Below are 18,428 nucleotides of genomic sequence, written 5' to 3'. Positions count from 1 at the left end.
ATTATGAATAAATAAGTAAATTAACTCGCAGTCTTCATGATCCCAAGAAGGACCTCGCGTGGGCCCGTACCCAATAAGCGCCTCCTCTCCACTTCTCGCGCTCGCGCCGCACCTGCACGGTGGCCCTGGCCCTTTAAGTCCACGCTCGAGGCTCCGCCCCCGTCCCGGCGCCCCGCCCCGCCCGCTCCGAGTCGGCAGCCTTAGCAAGTCCTGACTCGCGCCCCGCCTTCCCCAGCGGTGCACTCTCGGTCCAGCTGTGCGCGCACGTCGAGCGTCCCAGCCATGTCCGCCGAGAGAGAGGTAGCCGAGGCGGCCACCGTGGTGGCGGTGGCCGAGGCAGAGGCTGGAGAAGATGCCTCTTCGCAGCTCCCGAAGGCGGAGGAGGCAGCCGGCGACGCCCAGCCACCCGCGGCCTCCGAGGGGCCCGTCGCCCCTTCGCCGCCGCCGCTGCGCTGCCTGGTGCTCACCGGCTTCGGTGGCTACGACAAGGTGAAGTTGCAGACCCGGCCGGCCGCTCCCCCGGCCCCCGGGACCGGCCAGCTGACGCTGCGCGTCAAGGCCTGCGGGCTCAACTTCGCCGACCTTATGGCCCGGCAGGGGCTGTACGACCGGCTGCCGCCGCTGCCCCTCACTCCAGGCATGGAGGGCGCGGGCGTGGTGATCGCTGTGGGAGAGGGAGTTAACGACCGCAAGGTGAGCGGGCCAGTGCAGGGCAGGGCAGGGAGAGGCTGCGCGGGCCACGGGGCAGTGGGGCACGAGTGGGCGGGCGCCATAGGTGTGGCAGAGCCGGGGAAAACTGGCACGAACCCGGGTAGACGGGCATGGAAGACGTAGGAAAGGAGCCTGTGCTCTGAGGCTCCTGGAAAACTGGATTTATATTTGGGGGTGGGAGATTGAGATGAAGTAATTGCCCCCTCCCCAAACATTTTAATTGTGGCCGCCGCCCCGAAACGGTGCTGGTGCTGGATGGGTGGGGAAACAATAAGGAGCCTATGCGCATGCGCACAATGACCTTTAAGGCCCCCTCCCACCACCCGTGAAACCTATTCTGTACCCCTGCCCACTAAACACTCCGCGGGTAATTGTGGTCTGTGACTCTGAGTGACGGTCGGTACCTTTTTCCCGCGAGGGAGCCTGAAGAGCTATATAGTCGGGGTTGGGCGGGGGCGCAGGGCCGTGCCAGAGCCCTAGTCACATGCAGCCCCGTGGTCTGTGGGGGTGTGAGGCGGCCCCTCCCAGAGCAGGGCCTTAGAGACAGGCACGCCCATCATGGAGGAGAGGGAGTCTGCCACCCCTTCCTCCCGCGCACCGGCCTTATACTGCCAGTCTGATCGGGGGTGGGTGGGGGTGAGAGTGGGGACGGGGTGGGGTGGGGTGGGGGGCGAGATTGGGTGTCTGGATCTTTGTCTTGGGCCCTCTGTCTCCCGTGACTGCACTGTCTCCTCCTCCGGTGACTCAGCCAGCGGACCACGACCCCGGGCTGCCCTTGGGAACTTTGGGCGGAACCCACCTCTGTCTTCTCGTAGAGGACCCTCTACTGAGAAACCGGGCCGGTGCCCATTTGGGCTGGGGAGGGGGGTGTGGCACCGGGAGCAGGTTGGCCCAGCTCTGCCGGTCTGTGACTCCTTTTTGTTTATCATTAATCTTGGCGACAGCCCCAGGCACCGGAGAGTTTCAAATGGTCAACTTTTTGAGAGACTTGGGGTGAGGCCTTTGCACGTCATTTGTTTAGGGGTTTATTTTCAAATCTGGCCCCTGCAAGAGAGACTCATCAAATGCAGACTTTCTTCTTGCCAGACCTGTGGGTCCCAGAGCTCAGAGCTGGAATTTTTGGATTTATTGTACAGGCATACGTCTTCTTCCTCCTTAAAGGGCTTCTCTGTGGAATCAGCTCTGGCCCCACCCTTTCCACTGACTTCTAAATAATCCTACTCTAAGAAGAAGAAGGTGCTAAGAAGAATTTTTTTTTTTTTTTTGGTTGGGGGAGTAATAGTTCATGTTACTGCTGAAGGCCAACCACCTAACCTCTTCTCCCCACACTTTCCGCTTCGTAAATACAGGATATCCTGTCCAGGGTAAGAATATGATGTAAGAGGCTGGATTCGGAGGGGAGAGCCCCCGCTCCCTCCTGATATCTGGGCTGGGGAAGGGTCATGGGCCTGCCCTGTAATGGGCTGAGGGGTGAGCATTAGCCTGGGTAAGTGGACCTTGTTCTGGGCCAAATCTGCGACTGGCCACCACCTGGACTGACCACTACGCTTTCCCCAGCTCTCCTGGGTTATTTCTGAGTCCACTAGTCCTGAGTCCTGGGGTGGGATGCTTCCATTGCTCAGACCTCGTCTCAGGCCAGTGCTTGCAGAGAAGGGTCCTACTCTGCCCTCAGTACTCCTCCTCAGTGGAGTGTGGACATGAAAAAGGGTATGTGTGGGAGTCCCATCCCCCTGCCCCATGGATCCCAAGTCTCGTTAATGTACAGAATTCCCATCATTCCTGGCAGGGACCAAGACAGACTCGGATTGTCCTGGAACAGCACCCACACCTCCCTCTCCATGCTCTTCAGAGGACCATGAGAGGCCTTCCTCTGGAGACTGACCCCTTTCCCCTATCCTCCCCTTGACCCCAGTTGTTAAACTGGAGGGGAAGGTTCTGCTTCCTTTTCTCCCTTTCCCTCCTGCAAGGAGGCTCTTGTGCAGGTGGCTGAGGGTATGGGGAAGGGGAGGGGGGATGCCTTTTCCTGGTAGGTGGGATTGTGTGGCTCTCCTTGGCCATCACTCCTCCCCCCAGTCTCTGGGTGAAGCTTCTTTCTGAGCCCCCAGTGGCGGCTCAGATCCTTCTCCTGAGGTAACAGCCCTAACTGCTCAGAGGCCTTTACCTGCACTTTGGTCTGGCCCTTACAGCATACGGCCCTCTTCCTTCAGTTAATGGATTGGTGACCTCCCCTCCTTGCTTCTGATATTGTCATCATTGTTGTCCTTATTATCAGCTAACACTACGAAGTTCTTACTATGTGTCAGACATTAGGCTAAAAACCACTGATTTTTTGCTACTTAATCCTCATTAACTGCCCTGTTTTACAGATAGGAAAACTGGGGCTCAAAAAGGTTAGATAATTTTTATTTGCCCAAGGTCATAGTGTCAGTAAACAGTGGAGCCCATTTTTTTTTTAAACCTAAGCAGTTTGGTCTCTTCAATATTTCATGCTGCCCTAACTTGTAAGCTTCTTGCATTCAGGGATCTTACACAATAATAAAGTGTAAGATCTGTAAAATGGAGATAAGGATAGTATCTTCCTCAGGGGGCTGACGTGAGGATTGAGCGTTTATATGTAGAGCACTTACAATAGGGCCTGGCCTTGGTAAGCAGTCAATAAAGATAAGTTGTTATTGATGATATTATTATTACTATTGTTATTATTATAACCATTACCACGAGTACTGCTGCTGCTTGTACTATTACTTCATTGCCAGGAAGAGGGCCTTGTGCATAGTAGAAGGTCATAAATTACCAGTGGGTGAATGAATGAGTGAATGAATGATGCTCTTTTTCCATTCTTTTTTTTAATTTTTTTAATTAAAGTATAGTTGATCTACAATGTTGTGTTAGTTTCTGCTGTACAGCAAAGTGAATCAGTTTCTTTTTCCATTTTTCAAGGTCGGGGACCGGGTGATGGTGTTGATCCGGTCAGGCATGTGGCAGGAGGAGGTGACTGTGCCTTCGGCCCAGACCTTCCTAATGCCTGAGGCCATGACCTTTGAAGAAGCTGCTGCGTTGCTGGTCAATTATATCACAGCCTACATGGTCCTCTTTGACTTTGGCAACCTACGGCCTGGCCACAGCGTCTTGGTACACATGGCTGCAGGTGACAGGCACCCTCCATTTATCCCTTTTCCTTACCCCACCCAGATCTCCTTCCGGGCCTCTTCCCTGCTGCTTGTCTGGACTGTTGTCATGGCAACACTAGCTGCCTCGGCCTATGGTGCCCAGAGGCCTCTGCAGTGTTGTTGCCGTGGTAGCATTCAGCCACCAGGTCCAGCCTGGTGTGCTACCCATAGCAACGTGCCCTTGCCCAGCACCCCCTCCTTCCCAGCCACCTTCCCCCCAATTCTCAATCTTGGAAATTAGACATGGAATGATGGGAGAGAAAGCCTCAAGATGAGCCCAGGCAAAATGAAGGTGATGGGCTGGATCCTTGAGAGGTGAGAATGGAGAGTGGTGGCTGGACGACTCTATATCCCCCCTTTATGAAAGTGTCTTGCTTTAGGGGGTGTGGGTATGGCTGCCGTGCAGCTGTGCCGTACAGTAGAGAACGTGATGGTGTTCGGAACGGCCTCAGCCGGCAAGCATGAGGTGCTGAAGGAGAGCGGAGTCACACACCCCATCGACTACCACACGACCGACTACGTAGAGGAGATCAAGAAGATCTCTCCCAAAGGTGGGGTCAGGGAGTGGGAAGGGCTAGGATGGCATGGGACAGGGAGGGGCGTCTCCAGATCTGTGAATCCTAATGCTCTTCCTGGGCCCCCTACTTTCTGACAGGAGTGGACATCGTCCTGGACCCTCTGGGCGGGTCAGATACGGCCAAGGGCTACAACCTCCTCAAACCCATGGGCAAAGTAGTCACTTATGGTGAGTTGGTGGGCCGGGCTGGAGGGGGAGTTAGGGGAAGCAGGGTGGGGTCTGAGGGGTAGGATATAGGGGCCCAGGGCTTTTGAATGCAGAACGGACAGAGACTCCGGCGCTCTGTGGGAAGCATCACGGTTAGCCTGGTGCTGGATGTTGCTTTCACATCGCTCCCTCCTGGGTGTAGCTACTCGCCTTCTCATTCATGAGTCATAGCAAGTTCTGTGTTCTCTCTGTGTTCTTGTTTGGGGATTATTCCTGATGCAGTGTCAACCAGTCTGCCTTCCTCTGTCCTACCTCCTGGGCTTCTTGGGCAAGTTGCATTTCCATTTAAAAAACTACTTCACACCAAAAATAAACAAGTATATAAAGCTTAGAGCAATCTTTGAGTCGGCTAGAGTCCATCTGGGCCAGGTAGCCAGCAGGTGGGAGGTGCTCCTGTCACTCCCGGGTGCCGGTATGGATAATTGTAAGGGGCCCGCGGGGGGCAGATGAGCTTGGATCCAGACACACAGGGATGTGCCTGGCACCTGGATTCACAGGATGTGTCTCCTCGTCCCTCAGGAATGGCCAACTTGCTAACGGGCCCCAAGCGGAACCTGATGGCCGTGGCGCGCACATGGTGGAATCAGTTCAGTGTGACAGCTCTGCAGCTGCTGCCGGCCAACCGAGCCGTGTGTGGCTTCCACCTGGGCTACCTGGAGGGCGAGACGGAGCTGGTCAGCGGTGTGGTGGCCCGCCTCGTGGCTCTGTACAACCAGGGCCACATCAAACCCCACATCGACTCCGTGTGGCCCTTCGAGAAGGTGAGTGTGATGGCCCTGCAGGGAGGGCCTGGATAGGAGCCGTGAAGGCTGGGGTCCCTAGGGGAGGAGTTGTGGGAGGAGGAGGGCTGACTCCTTTAGGCCAGCTCCCTGGATGGGCCGAATGGCGCTGGGAGCAGAGTCTTGTCTTCCTCTCCAGGTGGCGGATGCCATGAGGCAGATGCAGGAGAAGAGGAACGTGGGCAAAGTCCTCCTGGTGCCTGGGCCGGAGAAGGAGAACTAGGCAGGGGGCTGGGAGACCCTCAGGGCCCGGGGAAGAGAGAAGCTGGGAAGCCATGTGCTGTTGGCCACCAGACCCTCGCGGTTCATCCTCTATCACAATGCGCTGCCCTCTTTCCCCCCAAGGTCTCTGCGGTGATGTCCTCTCCCCTGTCCTGTTCTTCCTCTTTAGTCAGGGCTTCCCCCTCCCCGCTTCCTGCCCTCTGAAGAGGTTGGGAAGTGACCACTTGGATGTCTGGGCCCTGCCAAGGGGACAGGGAGGGTCAGAGAGAGGCCGGCCACTTCCTGCCCCCACCCTTTCCCCGGGCCTCGCTGTGCTGCTTTTGTGCCAAGGTTAGCCAATCCCTTCCCGTCCTGTTCCCTGTGCTTCCGCCTCCGCCTCGTCTGCCCTCCTGCCCCCGCCCCACACCTCCCCAAAGAATCGAAATGCCAGCTCAGGATATGGGGCCAATCTGTGTGAGTCCAGCATGTCCCTGTGTCGCCCTAGTGTCCCTTCAACCCGGGCCAGCCAGCGCCCACCTTGTTGTAAGGCCTCGTCCTCTTGTCCCCAATTTCTCGAGCACAATCGGCTTCTCCCACCTCCAGGGGTTCTGCCACTCTCCAGCAGGGGTGCCCCTTCCAGCAGGGGCGGGAGTCAGACCTGCTGCCCTAGGTCACCACTCTATGGGAGGGACATGGAGCCCTCTCCTCTTCACTGAGTTCTCTGGATTTGTTCTCAGTGCCTTAGCAATGGAAAGCTTGCTTGTGTGTGTAGGGGTCCCTGCCTCACACCTCCTGCCCCCGTCCTCCCCAGTGCCTTCCTTGTTCTGCTGGAGCTGGGGTTTCGCTGCTCCCCAGTCCCATAGCACTGCCAAAAATCTGTGTGTGTGCCGGTGTGTGGGGGGCCAGCCCCTAGCCTCCGGGGGCCTGTGCCATGTCCTGTCTTCTGGGGCTGTCGTTTCTCTATGGTGGTTGAGGCGGAAGAGGCGGGGAAGCTTTTTCAGCCTTGCAGCTAAGTGTGCCACTTACCAGCCAGAGCTCTGAGAGGCGATGCCATCTGCCTCTTGTTCTGGGACCAAAGTAAAAATCGAAGCACGTTCCCCATGTAGTCACGGAGGCCCACTGTCTCCTCAGAGCAGGGAGGCAGCTTTTCAGACTCAGCCCCAAACTTTGTTTACAGGGGTGGGGAGATGGAACAGGGGGTCAAAGCGGAGGTTTAGGACCTGGGCCACTGGAACCAAAGTGGGGACTTCCCGGGGCTAGGGGTGTAAGTCCCTCTGCCCTTGGATCTGGAATTAGGGCGGGTGATTGCCCAAGCCACTGCCATTGGGAGGTGGGGGGAGGGGCTCAGCCTCTTCATCTGAACGAGGCCTAAATGTGTGAAGTGCGATTTTCACTTTTGTGTACCCACCCCGTTATGGTTACCGAAGCTGCCTTGGTGTTTGTGTCAATAAAAAGCCAAACCCTGGGTGCTGGATGTTGCCTCTGATAGTGGACGGGAAGGGGAGCTTGTGGAAGGCCAGTGCTGCTAGTGGAAGGCTAGGGTTTCTCCCTCCCCCTAGCCTTCTTCCATGGCCTAATCGAGTTTCCTTTCTTGAAATGAAATGAGGAAGAAGCTCGTGCAATGCAGGCGCTTTTACTGTTCTCGGGGCAGCGTTTCACAACTCATAGTCCCTCCTGCCGTTGACCGGCATGATCTCTCTCTCCTGTATATGCGTCCAACCCCAGCCTCGTTTGAGAACCTTGGCAGAGGGGCGGGGGGTGATGAGCAGGGCAGGCTCCTAGCCCAACTTGGCAGTGAAGACTGCCAGGCCCTGCTGTCCCAGGGGCATGACTGCCACGGCTTCCACCTCCCCACCCCCACGGGTGGGCTTCTGGAAGTGGATCTCCAGGACGTCTTGTAGCTCCGGGCCATCCAGGACATCAGGAATGTTGAGCACCAGCACCGAGTGGGGCACTGGCAGGGACCTGACCTGGAAAAGGAGCCAGGAGCTGGGCAAGGGCTCGTGCAGGTTGGGCTGGGGGGTCGGGGCGGGGCAGAGGGCGGGGCAGGTGGTGACCGTAGGAGTATGGGAGGGGGCAGGAGGCCTGGAGAGGTTGGCAGTGGGTAGGTCAGTGGGGTTTCGGGGCTGTGGTCCTTCCTTGGGCAAGTTTCTGGCAGGCAGACCGGTTACCGGGTCCAGTCCCCATCTTCCACCTTCCCACTTACCTCAGCCTTCTGGATCTTTCCACTCACGTAGGGAGAGACTCTCAGAGGGAACTGCTGCTTACCCAGTGGCACTGTGAACTGGCCCATCTGGCACAGGTGCTGGGCCACTGCAGGGACAGGGAGCGGGGGACCTTCAGCATCAAGGGCTCCCCCCTCCTGTGGCCTGGTGCCTCTGCTCTCATCTCGCCGACAAGGCCCTTACCTGTATCCTTAGCGAAGCCCAGCATGACACTGCCTTGCAGCAGTTCCCGCGTCTCCACATCGCCACCCCCGTTCTTGCTCTTGCCAAAGAAGATCTCCAGCTTGTCCAGCAGCTCCTCCTCACTTAGCTTAAGCCCGGCAGGAAACCCACTGACCAGTACTCTCTGTTCATTCATCTGGCTGGACACCTAGGGGGAGGCAGGAGGGAGTCATCCCAGGCACACCCCACTCCCTTGTGCCCAGGTGCATGGGGCCCCGTGCAGATCCCAGGGCCCTGCCATTCTGTCACCTGGATGGTGGTCAGCATGGGCAGCTCCAAGGGCTGGACCTGCACCCGCAGTCGGAACCCTTCCACATTGATCGTGTGCTCCGTCTGCTGCAGCACCTGCTTGGCCACTGGGTGGGGGAGCAGGGTCAGTACTTAGGAAGCCTCCCAGCCTCCCTCCCAAGGTTTCCCGGAGCTCACCATTGGGGTCATCAAAGGTGACCAGAGCAGAGCCTCCAGGCAGAGGGTAACAGATCCGCAGGTTAGAAACCACAGACTTGGTTGTTTCCTTGCCCTGCTGAATGTCTCCTCGGAACACCAGGGGGGTCTCAGGCACTGGGAATGGGACCTGGAGGTGGGGGAGGAGAGGCTGATGCAGATTTCAGGGTTGGGAGAGCGCCCCACTCCCAGGAGGAAAGCACCCTCAATTACATGCCACTGATGCTGAGTGCCAGGGATGAACACTGAAAGAAGAGCTGGGTAACTAAGCGGATGAATGTGGGCCAAGCATGTACTGGCACTTTACATACAAAATCTTAGTTTGTCCTCACACAAGCCTGTGAGGTAGGTAGCTCCACTTTACAGAGAAGCAGACAGGTTCAGAGAGTTCAAGTAACACACTCGAGGTCACACAGCACGGAAATGGCAGAGGCAGTAGTGAAACCAAGACCTCCCCAGCTCTTTCTACCAGGCCATACCCCCTCCCAGCTTACCTTGTCTTGGGGGTTGTCCCTGAGCTTCCTTTTCAGCTCCTGTAGCCTGGTCTTTAGTCTGGCCTGTTCCTCCTGAAGGGCTTGGAGGGCCTATTGGAGCAGAGGGGAACAACCAGACATCCACCTGCCTTTCCAGAGAATGAATGACCCAGGGAAAGGGGGCCGCTATTCTGGACACTCCAGGAGCAGAGTTGGTGCTCAGCCCGAGAACAGCCCAACCCCTTTACCTTGCCCTGGCCTTGTCCTGGCCCAGCCTGGCTGCCCCCATCGCAGCTGCTCTGAAAGGCAGGAGCCTTTGCAGCAGCCACGGCTGGGTCATTCCTGGAGACCCAGAGTTTAACAAACACTGATTGAGCTCCTGCTATGAGGTACTGGGCACGACACAGGCAGTGGAAGAAAAGGGTCCAGCGCTTAGGCCCGTATAAAACGGTACTCAAGGGACTTCTCTGGTGGTCCAGTGGGTAAGACTGCACTCCCAATGCAGCCTGTCTGGGTTCGACCCCTGGTCGGGGAACTAGATCCCGCACGCATGCCACAACTAAGAGTCCGTATGCCGCAACGAAGATCCTGCATGCTGCAACTAAGACCCAGCACAGCCAAAATAAATAAATAAATGTTTCAAACAGACAAACAAACAGTACTCAAGACAGTGCACAATCACACGACTGATGGTGGAGGACAGCGGGAATTTGGAGGAGGGACCGTCCCAAAGGGGTTAACACAACTAGGGAGGCCTCGAGGAGTAGTAGGAGCTTACAGCTGCAAGATGTCATAAGACTATCAGCTAACATGTGCTAAGCCCTTTATATGGATTATACCACTCATGTCTTGCAACAACCTTATGAAATAAACACCCTCTTCTTATTTTGCAGATGAGGCAACAGTAGCTCAGAGAGATCAAGTGACTTACCTGAAGTCATCTGGCCCTAGGCAGTCTGACTCTCGACTCTTAGTCTATGCTTTACAGTGAAGAAATCAAACTCAGAGTAGGGGAGTAATTTACCCCACATCTCCCAGCTTGTCCCATGACTGCCACCCTTTCTGCTGTACCAAGCAGCCTTTCAGGCTGGGTGTGATTTGGAGCAGATCCAGAGAGAGCTGACAAATGGGCAGGGGAGTGACACCAGGGATGGGAATAAATGCACCTTTGTTTGTGGGATGGAGAGCTCACCCTGTGGTTGGAAGCCTGATAAATAAGGTCAGCTCAGGGAAGTGTGAGCTCACTGGGGAGGACGGGACTCTGTCCTGGCCATCTGTGTCCCAAGTGTTCAGCAGAGTCCCTGGCACAAAACAGGCATTCAGTAAACCCGTGTTGAATGAATGAATGAAGTGAGTGAATGAATGAAGTGAACGAATGACAGAACGGGAACATATTACAGTGGGCGTTGAATAATTCAATGTGAGTTCACTCTATTTTAAGCAGAAGAAAACTAGGGCTTGACCAAATAATGCCAATTAATGAGTAGTGAGAAATAATCAGTGACTTTCAGGGTCAGTTACATGACATCAATGAGTCAGGGGAGCAGGTGCAGTGTGATATGGAGAGGTGGGGACTCTTACATCCTGCAGACAGCATGTCCCAACTAAAGTGGCAACCCCTTCTCGGCTCTAGCCAAGTTTTTTCACATGGAATGTGGTCTCAGTATCCTATATCTTCCCATTTCTAAGGGAAACCAGAAATCTGGATTTTTATTTGAAAAAGATGGCTTTATTTTATTTTATTTTTTTGCGGTACGCGGGCCTCTCACTGTTGTGGCCTCTCCCGTTGCGGAGCACAGGCTCTGGATGCGCAGGCTCAGCGGCCATGGCTCACGGGCCCAGCTGCTCCGCGGCATGTGGGATCTTCCCGGACCGGGCCACGAACCCGTGTCCCCTGCATCGGCAGGCGGACTCTCAACCACTGCGCCACCAGGGAAGCCCAGATGGCTTGATTTTAAATAAATATGAAAAATAAAAGTTGGATTCAGTCTTTAATCCATCCTCTTTTTACTTCTGCTTTAAATCTTGATCTAATTATACATATTGTTTGAAAATCTAGTAATTGGCAATGCTATTTAATAAATAGCTTTAAATAAATAAATAAGTAAATTTAGTTTTAAAAGCTTCATAATTACAGTTTAAAAAAAACATTCAAAAACGTCCATCCACTGGTGAATGGATACAAGGAAAAACAAACAAACAAACAAAACAATTCAGGCCAGAGAGTTTATCAGTGGGAAAATGGGGAACTGGTGAAGATTTCTGAAAGGGGGAGTGAGGTGATGGGCACAGTGTTGAAAAGAGCGCAATCCGGTCATCAAAAAATGGACAGAAGACCTAAATAGATATTTCTTCAAAGAAGACATACAGGTGGCCAACAGGCACATGAAAAGATGCTCAATATTGCTAATTATTAGAAAAATGCAAATGAATACTACAATGAAGTATCACCTCACACCAGTCAGAATGGCCATCCTTAAAAAGTCTATAAATAGGGGCTTCCCGGGTGGCGCAAGTGGTTGAGGGTCCGCCTGCCGATGCAGGAGACACGGGTTCGTGCCCCGGTCTGGGAAGATCCCACATGCCGCAGAGCAGCTGGGCCCGTGAGCCATGGCCGCTGAGCCTGCGCGTCAGGAGCCTGTGCTCCGCAACGGGAGAGGCCAAAACAGTGAGAGGCCCGCGTACCACAAAAAAAAAAAAAGTCTATAAATAATAAAGGCTGGAGAGGGTGTGGAGAAAAGGGAACTCTCCTACACTGTTGGTGGGAATGTAAATTGGTGCAGCCACAATGGAGTACAGTATGGAGGCTCTTTAAAAAACTAAAAATAGAGTTGCCATATGATCCAGCAATCCTGCTCCTGGGCATATATCCGGAAAAGATGAAAACCCTAATTCAAAACAACACATGCACCCCAATGTTCATAGCAGCACTATTTATGATAGCCAAGACATGGAAGCAAGTTAACTGTTCATCAACAGATGAATAAAGGTGTTATATATATATATGTGTGTGTACACACACACACACACACACACACACACACACACACACACACACACAGAGAGGAATATTACTCAGCCATAAAAAAGAATGAAATAATGCCACTTACAGCAATGGATGGACCTAGAGATTACCATACTAAATGAAGTAAGTCGAGAAAGACAAATACCATATGATACCACTTATATGTGAAATCTAAAAAAAAAGACACAGATTAATTTATTTACAAAACAAAAACAGACTCACAGACATAGGAAACAAACTTATGGTTACCAAAGGGGAAAAGGGGTGAAGGACGGATAAATTAGGAGTCTGGGATTAGCAGATGCACACTATTATGTATAAAATAGATAAACAAGGACCTACTGTATATAGCACAGGGAACTATATTCAATATCTTGCAATAACCTATAATGGAAAAGAATCTGAAAAAGAATACATATATGTATAACTGGATCACTTTGCTGTACACCTGAAACTAACATAACATTGTAAATCAACTATACTTAAAAAAAAAAAAAAAAGCTGGCAGTGATGGCAGGATGAACTGGAGCAGCAGGAACTGGGGAGTGGGGAGAACAAGCCCAGATCTGTGGCTCTAATTCTCACAGACGTGACAGGAGCTGACCTGAACCTCTGGCACTGGGCACAAGGAGCACACACAGATGAGTACATCTCAAGAGGAAAAGCTGCCAGACTCCGGATGCTGTATTAAAGCGACAGAGGGGACAGACTGGAGAGGCGATGCAACACTGAGGTTGCAGACTTGGGTGTCCAAGGATTTGGTATAATGTCATTGACCCAGCAGGCAAGGGAAGAGAGCCAGTAGTTACTGGGGACCTGCTAAGTGATCAGCACAGTTGGACTCCATCCCATTTAAGTATCACAAAACTGCCTCCTGTCTCCAACTCCCAACTGAAACTTCTCTATCACAGACTTCTTAAGGACAACACAGGCTGATTGTAGTCACTTACTTGAATTCAACTACACATGCTATTTATTTACGTAACTAACATGATAACTTGGTCTCTAAATGCAAGCCAGTATCCATCTGGTACTCAACTGAAAAAACAAAAGGGATCCGTTTTACACTGAGCTCACTGAGAGACTGTAAATTCTGGATACTTAGGGGTGAGTTAATGATTTGAGGTTCATTTGACTACATGCATTCTTCTGCCTTACTTGCCAAGTTTAGAACCTAACAACCCCTAAGATAAAATCTCATGCTATCTTTGTTCATCATAGCAGTACTGAGAGGCAGTGTAATATAGCAGTTAAGAGCACAAGTTCTGGGGCCAAAACTCCAGGGTTTACATTCAGCTCCTCTTACTACTGCCAAGACAATGGGCAAGTTATTTAACTCTCTGTGCCTTGGTTTCTTCATCTGTAAAGTGGGAACAGCAATTTCTACCTATGTATAATTTTATTTGGAAAAGTAGTTCCCGGCATATGATGAGTGCTATGTTAAATGTTTTGTATTTTAATAATCCCCATTTGATAGTTGAGGAACCTGAGGTTCATCAAGGTTAACTAATGGTGGGAGTTCCCTGATGGCCTGGTGGTTAGGATTCCAGGCTTTCACTGCTGTGGCCTGGGTTCAATCCGTGGCCGGGGAACTGAGATCCTGGAAGCCACGTGGTGTGGCCAAAAACAAAACAAAAAACCCCACAAAAAACAAAACCAAACAAACAAAAAAACTTTGGCCCTAATGGGCCAAAGTAAGTCAAACCCAAGGCTGTTGAAGACACAGAGTGTCAGGGACAGGACTTGGTGGCTTGGACTCTGGGTTAGAACAGTATGTGGTAATGGTAGAAGCCAAGAGGATGGAAGAACTCATTCAGGGACAGAGCCCTTAAAAATGTGATCTTTGAAGATACCTAGTCAGGGGTCAGGAAAGATAAAGGAATGCAGAGAAGAAAAAGAAGGCATGGGGACTTCCCTGGTGGTCCAGTGGGTAAGACTCCATGTTCCAGGCAGGGGGCCTGGGTTCGATCCCTTGTCAGGGAACTAGATCCCACATGCATGCCACAACTAAGAGTTCACATGCCACAATTAAGAGGCCGCATGCCGCAACGAAGATCCCATGTGCCGCAACTAAGACCCGGTGCAGCCAAAATAAATAAATAAATGTTAAAAAAGAAAAGAAAAAGAAGGCATGGTCAAGGCCAGGGCCAGGATTAGGTAGCATCATAGACACAAAGGAAGAGGAGTGATGAAACAGAGGCAAAAGAAAAGGAGGGCTACAGGAAGTCCCCTCCCTCATTTGCTTCCTTATTCACTCATGCAACGATCAGCTACCAGGCATCTACCACGTGTCGGGCCCTGTTCTAGGCTCTGGGGACACAGTAGTGAACCAAACAGACAAAACTTCCCTGTGGAATTTACATTTTAGGGGATGAGCCAGATAATAAACACAATAAATAAGTAAAATCTGCAGTATGTTAGTGATAAGTGTTATGGACAAAAACAGAGAAGGGAGGACAGAGAATGTTGGAGTACAGTTTTAACTGGGGTGATCAGAGTAGGCCTCGTTGAGATATTTGATCATATACTTGAAGGAGATAAAGGAGTCAGCCGTGTGTATATGTGGGGGAAAGTTTTATGCAGAGGGAGCGGCAAGTGCAAAGGCCCTGAGGTGGGAGTTTGTTGTATGTATTTGAGGAACATCAAGGAGACCAATGTGGCTGGAGCAGAGCGAGTGAGGGCGGAGTGGTGGGAGATAAAGTCACAGAGAAAACAGAGTGGGGCCATGAAGGGCCTTTCACATAAAGTGAGGTGGGAGGCTGCAGGCAGGCTTAAATGCTAACAGGATAACTTGGCTGTTGTGTGAACAGACTGATGTGGGGAAAGGGCACTAACAGGGAGACTACTAAGGAGGCCATGACAGTGTCCATGTGAGCAATGCTGATGGCCTGGATCAGGTGGTAGCAGTGGAGGTGGTGAGGCGTAGTCAAGAGTTTAGATTGATTGAGGGAATTCCCTGGCGGTCCAGTGGTTAGGACTCCACACTTCCACTCCAGGGGACACGGGTTCAAACCCTGGCTGGGGAACTAGGATCCAGCAAGCCACGCAAGCGTGCCACACACACACACACACAAAAGAGTTTAGATTGATTCAAGTTGCTGATGGATTGGAAGTAGGATGTGGAAGAAAGAGACGAGTCTGTGATGACACTAAGCTGTTAGGCTTGAGCAACTGAGGGGAAGGAGAGCCATTTGCCGAGATGGGAAATACGTTGGATGGAAGAGATTGGGGTTTACTTTGAACATATTAGGGATGAAGTGCTTATCTGACATCCCAGTAGAGATGTAAAGTGGTGGTTGCCTCTATGATGTGGCATCCAGGGAAGGGGTCCAGGCCATGAGTATAAATTTGAAAATTATCCAAGCAGAGATACTTAAAGTCACAAAATTAAATGAGATCAACATGTAGAGGTCCAAGGGCTGATTTCTGGGGCAACCAACACTAAGAGATCAGGGGAACAAGGAAGAACCAGCCAAGGAGAATGCAGAGGAGGGGCTAGTGAAACCTGAGGGAGAGCAGGCATGAAGAACAACACGTTTACGGCAGGGGAGCCCGCAGCTGTGCCCAGTGCTGCTAACAAGCCTTCTGCCAGGAGGCATGAGAATGACTGCTGAGATTGAGCAACAAAAAACAGCCTGCTTATCCTAAGGAGATGGTCAGTTCACGCACAAGGATGGTTACAGTAGCCTTGTTTACAATGGAAAAAAGAAATCTACACGTCCAACAAGAAACAGCTAAATATAAAATATTTAGCAATTAGAAGACAGTAATAAAGAACATTTAACATGAAAAAATGCTCACAATAAGCAAAATATAAAGCTGCCTATACATTCCCTATTCTGATGGTTTAAAATGTTTTAATTCATGAGGATATTTATTAATGCATAAAAATTCTGGGAAGATAGACATCACAGTGTCATTAATAGACTGTCTCTCAATAATGAATTTAGGGTGATATTTAAAAAATACAGTTTCCTGGGCTTCCCTGGTGGTGCAGTGGTTAGGAGTCTGCCTGCCAATGCAGGGGACACGGGTTCAAGCCCTGGTCCGGGAGGATCCCACGTGCCGCGGAGCAACTGGGCCCGTGCGCCAGAACTACTGGACCTGCACTCTGGAGCCCATGAGCCACAACTACTGAGCCCACATGCCACAACTACTGAAGCCCGCGTGCCTAGAGCCCGTGCTCCGCAACAAGAGAGGCCACCGCAATGAGAGGCCCGCGCACCGCAACGAAGAGTGGCCCCTGCTCGCCGCAGCTGGAGAAAGCCCGCGCACAGCAACAAAGACCCAACACAGCCAAAAATAAATAAATTAAATAAATTTATATAAAAAAAATACAGTTTCCTGAATCCACCTTCCTTCTTTCCTTTCTAATATGTAAAGGCCCTTTAAGAGAGCACTTTTACCAGAGTGGGAGGAGTGAGGGGTGGCTGAACTGGGGAACTGGCAGTATTAACAATAATGAACATGTATTGAGCACTCAGTATGTGCCAAGCAGCGTGCTCAGTTTTTACTGTGTATTTTAGGGATTGTTTAGTTTAATTGTGGCAGGTAGGTATTCTTGTGTGGAAGTGTTACCATCATTCCCACCAAAGAGATAAGGAAATGGGGCTTAGATCGTAAACTTTAGAGAGGCTAATAACTTACCCAGGGCCACACAATTGGAGGAACCAGGATTTGGAACCAGGCAGGCTGGCCTCTACAGCCTGTGTCTTCCTTCAACATTTGAGGGGCAAATGAAAAATTTCCAAGCAAGAGACCTATATATTTGTAACAGACGGGCTAGTATCAGGGAGAAATACCGAAGAAACTAGGGAAATGAGATTCATTCACTCAACAGCTGTTTATTGAGCGCCTACTGCATGCCAGGCACTGTGCTGGGCACCAAGGATCAAGGGTGAACAGGCTGAGACAGAGGACCAGCCCGCAGAGGGCTTAGTCTAGCACGAGCAGGGGCGATCAGGGGTTGGGAAAGCGGGGACCACAGCAGACAGGGTAACACTTCTTCCCCTCGCCCTCAGGAGAGGTCAAGGTGACATTTAGATGGAAATATAAGGAGGGGAGGAACTTGTTGAGGAAGATCTCAGGAGATAAAGGTTGGAGCAATTCTTAAACTTTTTGGGGTCACAGAACCCTTTGAGTATCTAATGAAAACGATGGATTCTTTCTCCAGAAAAATGCACATCCACACAAGGAATTCACGATCCCGAGATGCAGGTTATAGAACCGTCTCTGAGGCAGTGGATTAGGGGACCAACTCCCTTGCAGAGAGGTCATCCCAGCCGTCACTCCCCAGACCTGTAGCAGGTCTAAGAGGGGGGTAGGGAGAGGGTTGCCTGCCAGGCCCTGGGATACCTGTAGATTCCTGGCCAAGAGGAGCATTCCTCTTGGATTCCCCCCACCCCCAAGACCCTCCTCTCACCATCATGGTCTAAGGTCCAGTTAGCAAGGGCTGAAGCTTCAGAGCTGGCACGAACTGGCAGGGTCCAACGCGACTAAAGTCTTGCTTGCACTTTGAGGAGTTTTGGTCTCCCCAGCAGAGCCTGAAAGACACTTCTTATGGTTCTTACGCAGGCTCTTTGCTTTCACTTTCATTTCAGTAAAGTCCCTGCCCTTCCGTACTCCACCCCTGGGTGGCTTCCTGGTCTTCGAACTTCCCCCAGCTGTGAGGCCTCAGGGGAAGTTACCCCACAAGCAACTACAAACTGAATGCTGGCCCCAATCAGCCATTCATTCCCAACCTAGCAATCCCAGCACAGGCCTATTGGTAGAATTTTGTCTGCTTTGTTAATGGCTATTTCCCAAGAGCTTAGAATGTTGCCCAGAACATGCAGATGTTGATAACTGAATGAGAAATGCAACCAGGACAGATAAAGCCTCATCAAGTTGAAGAAGCTGTAGCAACAGCCAGCACTTGAGAGCTGTTATGTGCCCAATACCAATTCTGCTTCCCATGAATTAACTCAACAACCACTTGAAGTTGGTTCCATTTTCCCGATGAGATTCTAAACTTGTGAGGCACAGAAGTGCAGAAACCTGCCGAAAGTCACATTGCTAGGAAGTGATGCATGTATCCAAACCTGGTTGGAACAGTATTTGAACTTGAATTTTTAGTTAAAGGAGGGTTTAAATATAGTTCCATTTGTGACTGTGAGTGTGACTTACTGGAGACATCGAACACTTAAGGGTGAGGGGCTTCCCTGGTGGCGCAGTGGTTAAGAATCTGCCTGCCAACGCAGGTGACAAAAGTCTGAGAAGATCCCACATACCGCGGAGCAACTAAGCCCCTGGACCACAACTACTGAGCCTGCGCTCTAGAGCCCGTGCTCCAAAAAGAGAAGTCACTGCAATGAGAAGCTCGCGCACTGCAACGGAGAGTAGACCCCGCTCACCA

General features: G+C 51.6%; 2 protein-coding genes across 4 annotated transcripts; one reads left to right on the top strand and one right to left on the bottom strand.

The window, feature by feature from the left end:
- The first annotated feature begins 214 nt into the window (after positions 1-214).
- On the top strand, positions 215-7,110 carry VAT1 (vesicle amine transport 1). 2 transcript variants are annotated; one of them, XM_067716192.1, is made up of 6 exons: positions 215-489; positions 3,652-3,859; positions 4,262-4,432; positions 4,537-4,626; positions 5,185-5,426; positions 5,584-7,110. In XM_067716192.1, exons 1-6 carry the CDS (start codon positions 283-285, stop codon positions 5,665-5,667), a joined length of 1,002 nt encoding a protein of 333 aa, XP_067572293.1. In that variant the 5' UTR covers positions 215-282; the 3' UTR covers positions 5,668-7,110. The 2 variants fall into 2 exon arrangements, with proteins under 2 accessions (XP_067572293.1, XP_067572292.1); XM_067716191.1 differs by having other exon boundaries at positions 215-693.
- Positions 7,111-7,262: 152 nt separating this feature from the next.
- On the bottom strand, positions 7,263-18,409 carry IFI35 (interferon induced protein 35). Of its 2 annotated transcripts, none has more exons than XM_067716223.1 (7): positions 17,457-18,409; positions 9,031-9,120; positions 8,519-8,666; positions 8,342-8,448; positions 8,054-8,240; positions 7,852-7,958; positions 7,263-7,615 (listed from the first exon to the last, which is right to left on the bottom strand). In XM_067716223.1, exons 1-7 carry the CDS (start codon positions 17,460-17,462, stop codon positions 7,424-7,426), a joined length of 837 nt encoding a protein of 278 aa, XP_067572324.1. In that variant the 5' UTR covers positions 17,463-18,409; the 3' UTR covers positions 7,263-7,423. The 2 variants fall into 2 exon arrangements, with proteins under 2 accessions (XP_067572324.1, XP_067572325.1); XM_067716224.1 differs by lacking the exon at positions 17,457-18,409 and adding an exon at positions 16,682-17,407.
- Positions 18,410-18,428: the final 19 nt, after the last annotated feature.

The sequence above is a fragment of the Pseudorca crassidens genome, chromosome 19, assembly GCF_039906515.1.
Source record: "Pseudorca crassidens isolate mPseCra1 chromosome 19, mPseCra1.hap1, whole genome shotgun sequence".
Lineage (NCBI taxonomy): Eukaryota > Metazoa > Chordata > Mammalia > Artiodactyla > Delphinidae > Pseudorca > Pseudorca crassidens.
The sequence above is the reverse complement of the archived record's forward strand: the minus strand, read 5'-3'. Positions and strand labels throughout refer to the sequence as shown.

Bases quoted from the DNA above. Each gene is read 5' to 3' on its own strand.
- VAT1 (XM_067716191.1), top strand. From the start codon at position 283: ATGTCCGCCGAGAGAGAGGTAGCCGAGGCGGCCACCGTGGTGGCGGTG. The intron at 3,860-4,261 runs GTGACAGGCACC...GTCTTGCTTTAG, and splicing joins CTTGGTACACATGGCTGCAG to GGGGTGTGGGTATGGCTGCC. The intron at 5,427-5,583 runs GTGAGTGTGATG...CTTCCTCTCCAG, and splicing joins CCGTGTGGCCCTTCGAGAAG to GTGGCGGATGCCATGAGGCA.
- IFI35 (XM_067716224.1), bottom strand. From the start codon at position 16,759: ATGTTGAAGGAAGACACAGGCTGTAGAGGCCAGCCTGCCTGGTTCCAA. The intron at 8,667-9,030 runs GTAAGCTGGGAG...CCCCACCTCCAG, and splicing joins GGGACAACCCCCAAGACAAG to GTCCCATTCCCAGTGCCTGA. The intron at 8,449-8,518 runs GTGAGCTCCGGG...TCCCCCACCCAG, and splicing joins CACCTTTGATGACCCCAATG to TGGCCAAGCAGGTGCTGCAG.